This window comes from Lagenorhynchus albirostris, chromosome 14 (assembly GCF_949774975.1).
Source record: "Lagenorhynchus albirostris chromosome 14, mLagAlb1.1, whole genome shotgun sequence".
Lineage (NCBI taxonomy): Eukaryota > Metazoa > Chordata > Mammalia > Artiodactyla > Delphinidae > Lagenorhynchus > Lagenorhynchus albirostris.
Window position 1 is genome coordinate 20604353 of NC_083108.1, and position 17130 is coordinate 20621482.

A 17130-nucleotide genomic window follows, 5' to 3' on the forward strand; every position below is an offset into this window, starting at 1 on the left:
GTTTCAGGGAGTTGCTCAGTGAAAAGAGATCACGGGGTCCAGAAATTGAGAAAGCCTTAGGACCAAATATGTCTGGTCCTATTAATTTAGTACAGTGAGTAAAATCAGTGCTTTACAAAGCAAGTGAAACACATCTGTCCCACGCTCCTATAGTTAAATACCCTGAAATGGCTATTAGTTTCCATTACGTTTTAAATGTATACTATCTTAAATCATAAACTATAACAGCATTATGTGCAAGAAGTATGAACTGTACTAGGTTTCTTCTATTAATTTTTCATTTACCTTTTGTCAGATTACTGATGCACATCTTATGATCAAGGACAAGAACTGTGTAAACAATTATAATCCAAATGAAGAAGTGCAAGAATGAGAGAAGAGGCAGTATTTGAAATGTACTGAACTGTGTTAACCAGCTGCTAAAGGAGTACCATTTGGATGAGGGAGGATGAATTCTGAACAAATAGTGGTAGAAATGATTTTTCTTAAGGTATTCACTTTGAAAAATGTCTACTATGCTGTCCTACACACCCTTCCCTGTAATCCTAGCCATCAGTCCCCTTTCCCTGAAGTTTCTAGTTTAAGTACTATTTGTTTTCATGATGCCTGTTCAATCATTGCAGCCATCATCTGTTAGTGCCTCAAGAGAGCTGTTCATTTTTCACATTTGTACTCCCTGTTTACTTGGCACATCATAACTGCTTAATCAATACTCAAATAAGGAAAAAAGTCAGGAGGGATGCTGCATGCAGAAGAGAGATATTATTAAGCTAAAAACATGGTATAGTTCAAATATCCAGTGAAACAGCATTTATTAAGACACTATTCATGAGCTCGGCATAGAGGTTCTTGATTAGAATAGATGTATGAAACGGATTCTACTTAGATCACATAGATATGAAAAGAATACAGTTAAGTGGAAGCTTTGTGCCATCCCAGGAGCTGTGATTTTACATTTTGGTTCTACTTACAATGTGAGTCTTTCAGAGTGAGGAGAAAGAACACATAAGTCAAGTGGAGCGTCCCATTCATCCTGGATATTTTATAGGAACTTCAGCACCTCCACTCCATTTATTTTCACTCCTTCCGGTAAGAGATAGAGTCCCTTAAGTTTGGGTAAATGATATGACCTCATTTCTTAGAATCTTTTGCCTTGAATCACTGTGTTTTTATTGCCATTGGGTCAGTTCTAAAGGATTCATGGGGACTTTGCTTTGATAACCTGTACTGGGCATTGACTCACCCAACCCGGTCTTAAGTGTCAGCTCCGCAGTTACCAGCAGAGTGACTGAATCAAGTTGGTTTAATTTTCTTAGCTTAAGTTACTGTTCTTTAAAAGTAAGGATAACAATATATACCCCACATGTATAGATGAGAGTATAAAACACAAGTATATAAACTTTAAAAGTTATTTCTCAAGTAAAATAGAAAAATGAAGTATTCCTACAGCATATCCTAACCATACTTTTATTGTTTAAATAAGACAGATCATGTCCTCATGACTTTAGGCCCAGCTATCCTGGCCTCCTTGTCATACTTCAACCACCAACTGGGCTTCAATTTCTGGATGGTCTCTTCTTGGTATTCCTTCTGAAACAAGGGCTCTTGTCTGACCTATTTGCATGGCTGTCTCCCTCACTTTCTCAAAGTCTGTGCTATATTTTCCTAATATGAGAAATCTTCTCAATCCCCTATATAAAAGAGTACTCCCGAATCATTTGTTATTCCTTCTACCACACTTTATTTTCTTCTGATAATTTATCACCATCTATCTCTACCTCAATAAAATTTATACTCTTTGAGAGTAGGGACTTTGTTTATTGCTTTGCCCCTAGTAGCTAAAATAATGCCTGGCATATAAAATTTTTCAAGAAAAATCACATGTTGAATAAATGATTACATGAATTCAAGTTCCCTAACCTATTAATGAAGGGTGTATGTTTTGCAAAGTGTGAATTTGTGTAGCTCCACTTCTCGATTTACCTTATCTAAGACAAGTTAAATAACATTTTCTAAGCCCCAAGTTACTTTACTTTAGGGTTTACTTTAGGGTTGTCCTGAGTTGGCCCATGTCTGTCTACTTCTAAAACATTTTTTGTGCTTCAGCCAGACTAGTCTCTTCAAAATGCAAACATAATTGTCAGTAGTTTAAAAAAATATTTCATGACTTGCTTAGGATAAAGCAGGTTATGGCTTTAATGAGATTCTTAGGACAAAGTTCAAAATCCTTAATTTGGTCATGCCAGATTTAGAACATGCCTGTCTTGCAAAAGTAACTGCATGCCATCTCTGTGTTTCAGCCTTGATGGTCTTTATTTTGGGTCCCTAGCAGCACCATGACCTATCTTGACTTCAAACATGCATTTACCTTACCCTCTACTTCTCCTCCTCAATTTCTAATATATGTTTTTGCATAGCTAATTCTTGTTCATCCTTCAGGTTTCATTCAGATGTAAATCTTCTCTACGTCTGTCTCTTTGCCTATCTATCTATCTTCCTATCTTTCTATTTAGCCATCCATCCTATGTTGAACAATAAGATATGGCCAATATTCAACCAGGTTTGTATTATAACAATGGTAATTTCCTATGACTTCACTTAGAATGTTTGTCTTTCTAAGCTCCACAAGGAAAAAAAATCATGTCTTTCTTATTTATTATTATATCCTCAGAGCTAAGCACAATGCCTGATGTTTAGCAAATTTTCTATAACTTTTCTTTGAATTAATGTGCTATCACATGGCAGTGATTGTCATTACTGTGGAAATAGTGTATGTTGATTGTTTTACTGCCACCATAATCATGTTGTAAACCCAAATCTGTGACTATATTAAAATCATGTATGGCAGTGAGTTCTTTAGAAAGGGAAGAAGGGAAAGATCAAAAAGGAAGAAAATTAAAAGAAGGAGTTTAAGGAAGAGAAAGGGAGGACGGATTTGAGGAATGGTGATGGAGAGAAGAGAGGGAGAGAGAAAAAGGAGAGGAAAAGAAAGAGATACAGAATTTTCACCTTCCAGTAACTTGAATATTTTCAGGTCTATTAGTGAAGAAGAAGTGAATTCCATTGCCGTTATATAGGCAGCCATCTTGAGTCACCACATTTTCAATACACATGTGTTTATTCTTTCAGCTACTTTTTTCTTTGCCCCAGTTTGAATCACCTAGCTTTAAGTTTACTGATCATAACTTATGTCTTTTCAAGTATCTTTCATTTTTATTAATTTCTACTTTGCTCATTTGTAACTCTAATTCTCTAGAGTATATTTTTGCTTTGTTATTTATATTATTTATATTTCTGTTTATTTTTATTATTCACTTTTTTTGTTGCTTCCATTAACCCTTTCTCTTGAATTGTATTTTTGTATTTAGTCATGATGCTTTTTATTTCAAGAAGTATTTCTCAACTGATAATTTTGAAGATGTTGTTATATTTAATGTAGTGACATGTGACTTTTATATGAATCTCAATATCTCATCCACAAGTATTTCAGACAACTATCAATTAAGCAAACAAGGCAGATTGTCCTTTATACAAAAAAATAAGTGTCAAATATTAATGACCATATCATAAGCGTGTCAAAAATACGTATTTGCTGTTTTGCAGAAGTACCATAAAAGAGTCAGAGAAGCTATGTAAAGTAATTATGTTTTCTGATTATTATCAGAAATTGCAGCCATTCCTGTGAAGAAAATGGTTAAGGTCAATTATTCAAAGTAAAATAAATAGTAAAAAGATCATTTCAAATTATTTTGAAAAAAAAAGTAATTTGTTATGAAGACTATTATTGATTTATATTTATATGGCATTGCTGAAGACTCTGTATTCATTCAGCATTTTCGCTTTGTTTTGTTTTTGTTTTGCATCTAAAAATTTAAGAACAATAAATATCCCCAATGTTGAAGTTTATCAATTTTTTTAAGGTATCCTTTGAAGCTGAAATAACGAAGAAGACAGAAATCAGAGTGACAGTGATTGGGGAAAGGTCTTACCATCGAGATCATTCTCCGGAGTCTCTGCTGTGTACCAGTTGGAAGGTGGTCCAGTGCCATTGACTGTCATGGCTGACACTTGAAAACTGTACTGACTTCCTTTCTCCAGTCCTGTGAAAGAATTTTCCCCAGAAGAAAAAACTTACTGAAAACAAGTATTTCTGGTGGGTTTTAAACGTTTTAGCAAAATTTTAACCATAGTAGACATGCTTTACATTGTTTGTGATTGTTGTGGTAATTATTATTTTAGCCAAAAGGGTTGGAAGATTACAGCAAGAAATCAAATTATTTTTCATATATCCTCATTTATTTTTTCCAGTTTACAAAAACGTAACCCTGAAAATAGCCTCAGGGCAGAGGCAGAATATAAAATATGAACGATGAAGAAATAATCAAAAATAGCAAGGATCATTTTTCCTCACAGTTCAGAAGAGGCCTGACTATAAATCAAGAAGAGTCAGTCTAAAAATTTATGCTCCATCATTCATTCAAAGTCAGTGATTATGTTCCCTTTGGGCCAAGAAAGAAAACTCCAAAGCCACTGTACTTCAGCAGAAAAACTAGGTCTTTGTCTCTCGAAAACATCACAAGACGTAGTTCGTTTTGCATTAGCTTCCATACTAGGGCATGAAGAAAGTCTAACTCTATGATAATTTGGACATACATTATAGGACACAGTGATGACCTTAGAGCTGATTTTCCAGTACACAAAGAGTATAGGTAGACAAGAGAGGCCCTGTGTATCATGAGTGTGATACGTGTAAATTTTTAATGTAAACACTTTTCCTTTTAACTGAATCTCAATGTTGCTCATTAACATGAAAAATTATTGTAAAACACATGATGCTTGTCAAAAGACCATATGATTTTTTTGAGACATTGAGGACTCAGTTTAAACTGACAAGTTCTTAAACCTCAATGAGTTGAACAACACTGATAAAAAATAACACCTCTCTGTTTTTTCCATTAATTTGAAATGCCATGAACATTTGGAGCCAAGGAAAAGTCGTAAATAAAGCTATTAGAGAAATGATGCTTCTATCAAGTACAAAGTTATGTACTTGTATATTTTTGCATAGGAAGATGAGTAAATCTTGGTACTGAGAAGAATTCTAACTTACTATTAATAGGAGATGGTGTTTTACATGATGGTTAGAATGGACTTGTTAATGTCGAAGGGCAATTGTCAATAACTAGTTGTTGGGGAAGCTAGTAAAATAGTCTTGTTCAGGCTTCAGAGACAGAAGTTGGCCTCTGACCAACCTGTGACCCTACCTGGACTGCGCGCCTGCTTACTTACCTAACAATTGCTGCTAGCAAATCAAACGGCGTTTACGATAAGAGAGGGAATGGGTCTTGGAATTTCTTGAGCCCTGGGGACCTGGCCAGTGCCCCGGGGTTTGAAAAATCCTGTGACCCCCACCACGGTGAAAACAATAGCACTGTTAAAGTGAATCCAGAGCTGCATTTCTGCATGCAAACTGATGATATGAGTTTGCGGCCTGGGATTATAAGCGGGAACCCCCAGAACTGCAACTTGAAGTCTCACCCATGCGGTGGCCGCACTGCCTGGGACCCTTCCCCAATTGGGGCTCCAGATTGCTGTTACTCAGGACTTCCCAGCTGCTGCTGCTTGGATCTGGAAGTAGGTGTCGGCCCAATTCAGTGAGGTATGCTCTATTATATACTTTGTTAATATTCTTATTCCTTTCCTTCCAATAATTGTAGATTGAAATTGATATAGTTCCTTCTAATGATTGTATATTGAAATTAAATTAAATCACCTTCTATTAAAGATTGATTGAAGCTGTTTATTTGTGTGAGATGAGTGGTTATTTTGCCAGGGAATCCAACGAACCTTAAAACCGAAAGTAGGCTTTTGGCGAAACACTAGTACTGTTAGAGAAGACAGTTTGATAAACTCACCCACACAAAATGCTGTCCTCTTAAGAGGCTTCTAATTTTCTAAAATAGACTGGAAGGCATGGACTGAGAATAGTTTTGGTGCTGTTGTCTTGTTATCATCAGTGTTTTAATTGTGTATCCATAGAGCCACTACAGTGCCTGACACAGGGAAGGCACAGACACAAAACAACTGTTGAAAGATCCACTAAAGCAAGTCTTAGCACAAAGGAAATATTAGACTACAATACAATATCCAACACCATCAGCAAGGTGGTGAACGGATGCGTTTGAACATAAACCCTTTGTGGTGCCTTAAGAAGGCTTGTGCTCACTTTGACTTGTCCCTTAGTTAACATGGCATTGATCTGATACTTGTTAACATTTTTCACCCTTCATAGGTGCTGTTGTTGATTCCTGAGGCAGAGGAATTACAGAGGCTCTTCCGGGAAATTAAAAACTCACAGGGAGGGACTTCCCTGGTGGCGCAGTGGTTAAGAATCCGCCTGCCAATACAGCAGACACAGGTTTGAGCCCTGGTCCGGGAAGATCCCACATGCCACGGAGCAACTAAGCCTGTGCGCCACAACTACTGAGTCTGTGCTCTAGAGCCCGTGAGAGACAATTACCGGGCCCATGTGCCACAACTACTGAAGCCTGTCTGCCTAGAGCCCATGCTCTGCAACAAGAGAAGCCACCTCAAGAAGAAGCCTGCACAATGCAACAAAGAGCAGCCCCCGCTCGCCACAGCTAGAGAAAGCCCGCGTGCAGCAATGAAGACCCAACACAGCCAAAAATAAATAAAATTAAATCTTTAAAGAAAACCAAAAAACAAAATCTCACAGGGAGAGAACTCTAGGAAGAAATGTTTACCAAATTATTGCAATCATTACAGCTCATGACTTTCATAGTGGTCTCACCTCAAATAGTTTAAGTCCATCAAGAATATACTCTTTTACAGTAAGGGGAAATTTAACTTCATTTTTCTTTGAAATGGATGGACAATTATGTCAGTACCACCTCCAGTGACTGATTTGAAATACTTTGTGTGATGGTCAGTTTTATGTGTCAACTTAGCTATGGTAAAGTCCCCAGTTATTCAATCAAACACTCAGCGTTGCTGGGAAGGTATTTTGTAGATACGGCTAAAGTCCATATTCAGTTGCTTTTACATAAGGGATATTATCCTAGATAATCTGGGTGGGCCGGATTCAGCCAGGTGAAGGGACTGAAGTAGGAGAAATTTCACCTGCAGCTATCTTTCCTGATGGCCTGCCCTGTGGATTTCGGAATTGCCCAGCCAGCCATCATAGTCAATTAAGTCAACTGCTTGCAATAAATCTCTTAGTGTATATCTCCACTGATTCTGTTTCTCTGGTCAAACCTTGACTGACATACCATTCTCTTACATGCAATATTTTGACTATAAACGGAAATCTTTCTGAATGCCGTATAGTCTGTTCCATTCATTTGACTTTAAATCGAGTGGTGTTTCTCATGCAGAATCTATCATTTTTTAACATAAGTTAATTAAAATATCTCACTATAAAGTAGATATGCAAATTTCTTCTTATAATTTTGCCAAATTTCAATTTACATATGTTGAGTTTAGGCTCTGTCAGTATCATTAATTCAGTTTTGAGTAAAACAAAAACCTACTAATATCTTGAATAATAACTTGAAGTAACAATTAGAAGGCAGTTAAAAGACCAACCACTACGTGTTTCCCCTATGAGGCCTCACCTGGCACCCCCCCCCAAGCTACTTATCAGAATATCCCTTCTAACCATATACAGTAGCGTAGCTTTTCATATCTTTCTCTCTATGATATCAGTAGTGAAGCTTTAATACTCTATATAGAGTAGTACCTAGGTCAACCTGAAAATCCTGTTAACTTTTGAAATATTATATTTTAGCTTAAATTTTAAAACTTTTGGAATTTATTCTAGAGTGTTGCTGTGGAATCTCACTAATAACACCCAGAAATTCTAGATTAAGTATAAGAAAAATATTTAAAGGTATATATAACATCCCAATATTAAAAGAGATCATAATGTCTAGTAAAACGGCCCATCTAACACTGTACATCCAACTAAGTGGTCCTGTAAATAAAGCAGGGATACTTTTGGAATAAGAAATTCACCAAGGGATGGAATCCACTCCAACAGTTTTGCTTGTTAATAAAAGTTCTTCTTTAGATTGCATTGAATCTGCTTTACTATAGTATTACCTACAGATAAATCTGAGTTTTACACAGTGGGATTAAAAAAAAAATTAAATTCCACTTTCAAGATATCTTTACCCAAGCCTTCGGATTCTAAATTCAGTGCTTTCTGTACCAGACTTTTAGCAACAGAATTAAACCTGTGACCCTCTTCTAGTCTAGGTAAGTGGAGGATGCAGTGATAAGCAAAACCAGAAATTTTGGCTTTTCAGAGTCAGTCAGTACATTACCCTGAATTCTAGCTTTCAAATGTTCCTGCTTTTTTGCTGTGAGGGGTAGCTGGCCAGACAAGTTTTAGATGCTCTGAGAGCTCTTTTAATCTCAGTTTCTCATATACAGTTATTAGGTAATAATACCTGCATTTCTACCTTAGAGTATTCTTTTGAGAATCAAATGACAAACTGCTTTCAAAAATAATTTATTAAATTAGGCATTTAATAGACATAAAGATAACTAACATTTGCAGATTATTTTCTCACTTGAAACATTCCATTGATGGATGGATGCATGCATGCATGCATGCATTCATTCATTCATTGGAGATGGGATAGAAGGAAACCAGCATGTAATCAAAAGCTGTTTTGTGTATGTATTTCTCAAAGCTGTTATCTGAGATGTGTTTCCTGAGTTGGGCTAATGGAAATATTAAACAGTATTTCAAAAATAAATTGGTAGGAAAGTTTTGACTTAATCTCTTCTAAAGTTACTCAGTTCCTCTGATTACAAAGTTAATCCTCAATTTTTATTATTCAATAGATATCTCTTTCCATCCCTGCATTATTTCACTATCCCTTTACATACTCACACAACCACATAGTCATTGCTTATGGTCAACATCATATTACCTATAGTTTAAGAGTTAAGAGTATAGGTTTTCAATTCAGGCAGAGTTAGACTTAAGTTTTTGCTGCACCACTTATTAGCTGCATGACCTTGAAAAACTTACTAGCCCTCTTTCTTTGCCTAAGATTTCTCAACAATAAAATGTGTATATGAATAAAAAATTATTATAAAGATTAAATTTTAAAATAGATACAGTTCTATTTTCTTATCATGGATATTTTTTCAGTTATATCAAGGTATACTTAATATGCCCCAAATTGCACATTTTTAATGTATATATTTTAATGAGTTTGGACATATGTATACATTATGATACCATCACCACAATCAAGGTAATAAACCTATCTATCACCTTCAAAAGACTCTTTTGTCCTCTTGCTTTTATTATTTTTTTTTAATGTTAAGAATTCTTGGCATGAGATGACTTCTAAACAATTTTTAGGTGCACGATACAGTACTGTTAATTATAGGTACTTGTTGTACAGCAGATCTCTAGAACTTATTCATCTTGTGTAACTGTCATTTTATACCCCTTGAACAACTGCCCATTTCCCCCTCTCCCTCTCCCCTGGCAACCACCATTCTATTCTCGGTTTCCAAAAGTTTGACTATTTTAGATACCTCATATAGGCGGAATCATGTATCTGCCCTTCTGGGACTGACATTTCACTTAGCATAATATCTCCCAGTCCACCCATGTTGCAGCAAATGGCAAGGTTTTGTTTTCTATTTTAAAGCTGAATAATATTCCGTTGTATGTGTATACCACAGTTTCTTCATCCATTTGTCTGTCGATGGAAATTTGGGTTGTTTCTCTACCTTGGCTATTGCGAACAACGTTGCAATGAATGTGGGAATGCAGCTATCTCTTTGAGATCTTGATTTCAATTCTTTTGGATATGTACCCAGAAGTGGGATTGGTGGTTCACTGGCAGTTCTATTTTTAACTTTTTGAGGAACCTCCATACTGTTTCCAGCATAGAGCTGTTGTCAAAGTTGCTATTGCTGTTATCATTGTTATAAATGTTAAAATTGTTTATATCAATGCTTTTTTACAGATTGACACAACGGCCAGAGTCACTCACAATAAAGTGAGCTAAAGATGACAACACTGTATAGTACAAGGAGCACATAACTAGGAATCAGAACGTCTGTGATCTAGTTGGAATCTATACCATTAACTAATGGTACATCCTAGAAATGTCATTCTTCTGACTTCAGTTACCTCTTCTATAAAAAAAAAAAGGGCTTTGGATGCGATGAATTGTGTGTTTCCTGTTCTGTTTGTCAGGGACGTATAGTTCAATCTCAATGTGTGCGTGTGTGTGTGTGTGTGTGCGCGCGCGTGTGTGTGTGCCTAGCTGCTTCTAAGTACAACTTTATTCTAAAAGAAGTAAGGTATAGGTAGCAATGCTTTTCTTAGCTGTAAAAAAATTCTATTGTTAAAAGCAGATTGTCTTCTGCCTGTTTCTATCCCCAGTAATAAGTGCCTTCAAACTCTGTAATTCTTCAGTTCTTTTCTAGTTTCTTAAAACTTATGGTCAACAGATGATGTATTATTCAAACAATATAACTTCCCTTTATTCCCCTAATGCTAACCTTGTTATAAAATTGCTGTGCCATTATTTCAATTTTTCAGTCCATAAAACACCAATGCATGTTTACCACTATATTTATTTTTATATTGGTCGTGAAGCATGAGAAAACTCTTAAATTCAGTTCCAAACAAACTTCTCTGAAGAGCACTCAAAAATTAAAAACAGCACTTTAAAATTTAGTTGACTTGGGTTCCCACAATAAAATTGATAGCAGTGATTTAAACTCCTTGTTATAACTCTGAATTACTTTGTTATTGCAGATGTCTCATTATCCTAGTAAAAAAAACACACACAACAAAAAACAACTGCCTAACAAATAGAAGACTGTAAAAAACAATATTTGAGTCTCTACATCTGAATATTTATACCATCCAAAGGAAGCATTCTGGCATTTTCAATTTTCTAACAGCCAAATCAACATATCCATGTACTTTACAGGTATTGAAAACATGGGGGCAAATCCTGTACATTTTAAAGTGCTGAAGATTCATATAGAAAATCAATTACTTCCGCTTACTACAAAGTGGGTAAGTTACTAAATACATCCTGGGGACAAGTCAAAACCACAGCCAATCAACCAGTGTGTAGTACTTCCTGATTCCTCAATGCTTTGTAGCCTGAAAGACATTCCCACTACATCTAGGAATGCAACGTGCATTACTAAAGCCAGGACACAGAACTGGGGAGAGGAAGGCAGAGGCTTTGCAAAGCTTGTTTTTTTTTTTTTTTTTTTTGGTAACTTTTTTTTTTTTTTTTTTTACATCTTTATTGGGGTATAATTGCTTTACAATGGTGTGTTAGTTTCTGCTTTATAAGCAAAGCTTGTTTTTAATGTTTTAAGAGTATGAGGCTATCCTCTGGGTTTTTGTAATTCTCTATTTCAAATTAAAAATGAGGCTGTGTGACTTTTTTGCAATACATATCAAGTACAGTTACAAGTATAACTGCTCAGATTATGTTTGCACTCTCAAATTCATTTTATAACAATTGAAATGAAGAAGGAACATTCTGAATAAAGGTTTCAAGTTTGGAGTCCAGATTCCCACAAATCTATAAAGATGGGAAGGGGCATTTGTGCATCATTTCAATAACAAGCTAATTAATTCATCCTCTTTCTTTGCTTTTGACTGGAATGATGTTAAACCAGAGTGAAGATGGGTTACCCTATGCTGATTAGAAGGGTTAATTGCCACATATATTTTAGAGGAATAAAGATATAGGGCTGAATTGTTTATTTTTGGATAACTAAAGTTTCATTAGAGGGTATAATTCAAAATGATTGTCCTTGAGAGGAAAAGTAATGAAAGGTGTCTAGTGAGGAGAATACAGTATACTTGGAACATCCAAACATAGCCTTTCCTGGAAATATGGTCTTAACAGATATAATTACTTTAGGACCTTGAGATGGAATCATCCTGGATTACTACAGTCTATACCCAACGAATGGTGTCTTTATAAGAAGAGAGACGTAGAGACACACGGAGGAAGTGATGCAGAGATGGAGGCAGAGATCTGAGAGATGCATCTATAAGCTAAGGAACGTCAAGGACTGCCAGCAACCATCAGAAGTTAGAAGACAAACATAGGACATTTTCTCTCAGAGTCTCCAGAAGAAACCAATCCTGCAGACACCTTAATTTCAGATTTCTGGTTTCTCCTGAACTGAAAAAAAATCTGTTCTTTTAAGCCACCACATTTGTGGTAATTTGTTACGACCCCCCTAGGACTAATATAGCATCTTTGATAGTAAAAAGGCTAAAACTTGCTGCTCTATATAGTTATCTTTTTAAACAATTTTGCTTTTCTTCGAAAGAAAATCCTAAAATTTGTATATTTAGAGAGTCAAAATTTTGGCTTGATTATATTAAGCTGAATGTGTTAAATTCCATTTGGCAAAAAACCCATAAATACTAAACAATTCATATCAGTAAGGTCATTCTTCATTTATTTTCTTGACCAGTCCCTTCTTAGTTGTTCAATGGGCATACAGTTAAAGTCAGTGGTAGGAAATCTTCAATTTTGGTAATCAAAAGTTATAACATCAGAGTCTTGACATTTTATTTGTTTTTCACTGTACATATGCAGTTAAAATGCATATTTTATTGTTACAAAAGTAAGCAATAATCACTATTAATATTTTGATATTTAGAACATATTATTCTAAATATTTTCTTACGGATTTTTTGGTTTATAAATATGGACTCATGCTTAATACTGATTTAAAACTGAGTTATTCACTTAACATGCTTTAAATATTTAACATGTAATTTAACATGTTTACGTTACAGTATTCTCAATAGATATACAGTATTCCTTGATATGATTGTGTCTGAATTTTCTAGTTAACTGCCTACAGTTAGATACTTAGGGTCTTTTTTTTTCTTGTTATTTGCTATTAAAGTAACGGTGCAATGAACATGTTTTTAGTTCAAAACTTTGCAAAAAAATATGTCTGCTGAATTGGAACAAACTCCTAGAAGTTGGAAACTTGACTCATACATTTATGAATACACACACACACACACACATACACCTGTATATAACAGAAATCTCCACATTGCTTTCCAGAAAGATTCTAGAAACTTTCTGTCCCACAAGTAGTATATGAGAGTTCATGTTTCTTTTGTACACTTTCCAAAACAGTGTATCATCATTCATTTTTATCTTTATTACTTTAATCAAAGGAAAATGCTAACTCAATTTTGTTTTAATTTGCATTTCTCTGCTAATGAGATTGAACATTTTATTACACTTGTTGGCTATTTATAGTTCTGTAAATGGAATATCCAGTCCTTAGTTTTTCTATTGGAATGCTCATATTTTAATTATTTTATAAAAAAGAAGTTTATTTTATATTTTTAATATTCTTCATTTGAGAAGGAAAAGCAATGATTAAAAAAAGTTTCAGGGCTTCAAATGCCAGTATCTATTAAAATACAAGGTTTGGATTAAATTATTCTTAGAGCCTCTTCTTCTATTCAAATATTAACTCTTAGGAATTATACTAAAATTTTTAAAGCAAGAATTTTCAATTTTGGTGATTTATTTTAAAGTAAACTATGTACATGTTGTACCAAATATTCCAGTGAGGAAACATGCCTCACTTCAATATTTTTACCTTCTTCCCATCATTTTATCCAGGAAAAAGACAGGATCTTGGCTTTCCTTAAGCTTTTTAAACGGAATGGTAGAGTGCCATAAGTTCCGCTTAGACTTAATAATACCTTCCTAGGAGATTCTGTCCAGATATAAAACAAGTAATGTAATTTTTTGGTAATCTATTTTGGAAGCACTCTCACAATCACATTAACGTTTTATAGGCATAAGAGGCAAAACCTAAAGGGAAAACCCAGCTTTCTATCAAGTCTCACATTGTAGGCTGAGCAAGTAGCTTAAATTGTGTGTGTTTCATGATTTCAGATGGAAATTTACTGAGTACCTCATACAGAGAAAGTTATGATTTTTAATTTGCATGTTGTCATGCAGCCAGTTTATGTGCCGTGACCCATATGCTCAATTTGACCCGCCAGTTTTTGCCATGAGCCACCGCTATATGCTTTGCTTTCCAAACCCTTAGTTCATGCTCTCTTTGGTACTATACAGCCCCAAGTGCTGCTTCTACCCTAGACCAAGCCATCACCACATAAAGTGCTGAGGAAAAGGAGAGAATTCCATGTTTGTACATTTACCAGAAGTGCTGGCTTCCCAGGGGGCCGGCAGGAGGTACAAAACAGTTAACAACCTATTGGTGGGCTTACTTTGACCAATGATAGATAGACAAGAGAGGAACTGCTCAGGCTTCCTATCCAGCCATCCTCTGTGGGCCACAGCAGTTAAATTAGCTTCTCTAGTGATACCCTACCAAGGCCAAGCAAGCTCTGGGTTTGCTCTAAACTTGGGGCCAGCTCAATAATATGTCATCATTATTTGATTTATTTTCCTCCCTGGCTCATTTTCCTTGTTCCCTCACTCTTGTTTTCCTGGGCTTGTACCCCAAATGCATTAACTTGAAAGCCTGACTCAGTCTCTGTTTTCCAGGAACTGGACTGACATGTATTAATGGTTCCAATAGTTAAAGGAAATATATGATTATTAATCTTATAAAATTAAAAAAATATATCTAAGTACTACATGGAAACTGGGTCCAGTTTTCAGAGAGAATTTTGACCCACTATGAGTTCCACCAACATTGCTATGTAAGTGAATTTACTTTTTTATTTATGGAAAGTAGACTTGTTCTCTTTATTACCCAAACTACCCCTCTCTCCATTTTCTAACTTCATTCTCACTCCTGGACTTTGAGGGAACAGGGCTCAAAATGACTTAAACTTGGAACCATTTGATTACACGACTTTTAAATGTTATTAAACAGGGCTTCCCTGGTGGCGCAGTGGTTGAGAGTCCGCCTGCCGATGCAGGGGACACGGGTTTGTGCCCTGGTCCGGGAAGATCCCACATGCCGCAGAGCGGCTGGGCCCGTGAGCCATGGCCGCTGAGCCTGAGCGTCCAGAGCCTGTGCTCCGCAACGGGAGAGGCCACAACAGTGAGAGGCCCGTGTCCGCAAAAAAAAAAAAAAAAAAAAAAAAAAAGTTATTAAACAGTTAAAAATTATTTGACAACAGAAGTTGTTGAACCAATAATACTAAGAAACTAATATGGATAAAAATTCAATGATATGTTTATTAAGATGATGATCCAGAAGCAAAATATGTAGTGAAAGCATTACAGGGAATATCAAGTTAAAAATGTAGAGGTTATTCTCGTTCAGACCAGCACATGCCATTTAACAGGAAAAAAATGGTTAAGTTGTTTACCAGCAAAAAATATTTTGATGCTGAGGCATTTAATTCATCAAAACCTTCCAAGACCCCACCACGTGAACACTGACCTGTGAACAGGTACCAGAGGTTGTTTGGCTCCAGTGTTTCCACCTCACCCCTGCGGGTTGTTTTTCTGTGTCGAATTTTATAGCCGGTAATAAATCCATTTTGTGTTCCTGGTGGAGGAGGCAGCCAGCTTACTTTGATACTCTGTAAAATAATAGACGTAAATTAAAAGATTGGAGAAAGGAAGGACAACAGGATAGGGTCAAAGAATTGTGACCACCTAGAGGGGTGGGATAGGGAGGGTGGGAGGGAGGGAGACGCAAGAGGGAAGAGATATGGGAACATATGTATATGTATAACTGATTCACTTTGTTATAAAGCAGAAACTAACACACCATTGTAAAGCAATTATACTCCAATAAAGATGTAAAAAAAAAAAGAATTGACACAAACATAAGTGCAAATAAGGCAGAGATGCAAGAAGTGTTAGGGATTACCCCTTAGAACCAAATTAAATCCATTCTTACAACTATATGTCTGATTTTGACAAATTTACACAATTCATTTGGTTGATTACGTGCATTATCATCTCTCCTTCGTAAATGTCACTAAAATGACAGTAAAATATTCTAAATGGTATAAACCTATAAGGAATAGATAATAGGACTCTAGTGAATGAGAGAGGTTAACAAATTTTTTGAAGGTGCAAATGAGGAAAAGTGTGACTGAGCCAAAGGAGAGAGATGAAACCTAAGTACCTCCTTAAGAGATATTAATGAAAACAAGGTGATTGGCAGGACCAAATTCAGGCAAGACTAGAAACTGTTACTTCCTAAATACCTTACAAAGCAGGACAGTCATGTTTCTGAGACAGAAGATGGATTGAAAGTCCTATCACATTCTGCAAAACCAGTCTGCTAACACTCCCTGATCTTGGAGTAGCTGGAAGCTTCATTCTCCAGGGATATTGAAACAGAAGCCACAGATTCAGGGACACCAGGCACAGGAGAGAATAGAGATGAGGGCAAGGGTTGTTAAGTCAATGACATAAGACACTCAAGTCTTCTTCCTTCATCTGATACCCAGAGCAATGGCAACCAGGTGTACACTTCCCAGCCAGAATATCAGATAATCGTTCTCTAGACAAAATTTAACAGAATAAGAGAAAAGAACAGATAGGTTCCTGATCAATCCCCCACCCGTAAGGAGACCACTTTATAACCTCCACTCATGCACTAGAGTTTGCACTTCATAATCACCTTTTTAGTACTGCATTTTTATGTAAACTGGTAATTTAAGACTATCAGACATTGAAAACAAAGCCTTCGCCATAACATACAGAGAGAAAAACACATAACAGCATAATGGCACTTGAAGGAAACAGCATTAGTGTAAGGATAAAGGATCCAAAGAACTGTCATTAATACCCTAATAATCAAAGAGAAGCTACTGCATCCATAAATAGGATAAAATACAAGAAAAATAAAAGATTTTGAAAAAGCTTATGACATGTATAATTTGGTTGCACAAATTAAATATTCAATAGATAGATTCGAAGATAAATTAATAGACACCTTCCAAAATTCATTGGGGGAAAAAAGGTAATCAAAGGAAATTGGAGAGAAAAGATAAGAAATCAGAGGTTTAGTCCATAATTTTTGACACCCAAATAGTAAGATGAGAGAATGAAGGAACAGGAAAAATAAAAGACAGTAAATTAGAAAAAACAAAACAAATCAAAACAAAAA

At 35.7% G+C, this 17130-nt stretch overlaps 1 protein-coding gene across 1 annotated transcript in view; it reads right to left on the minus strand.

Annotated features, from left to right (window-relative positions):
• DCC (DCC netrin 1 receptor) overlaps positions 1-17130 on the minus strand; it is a 764559-nt gene that overhangs the window by 207988 nt on the left and 539441 nt on the right. Inside the window, exons 13-14 of the mRNA XM_060121767.1 lie at positions 15445-15586; positions 3990-4100 (exon numbers count right to left, since the gene is read on the minus strand). Coding sequence (XP_059977750.1) covers positions 3990-4100; positions 15445-15586 — 253 coding nt within the window. The remainder of the gene's footprint in view (positions 1-3989; positions 4101-15444; positions 15587-17130) is intronic.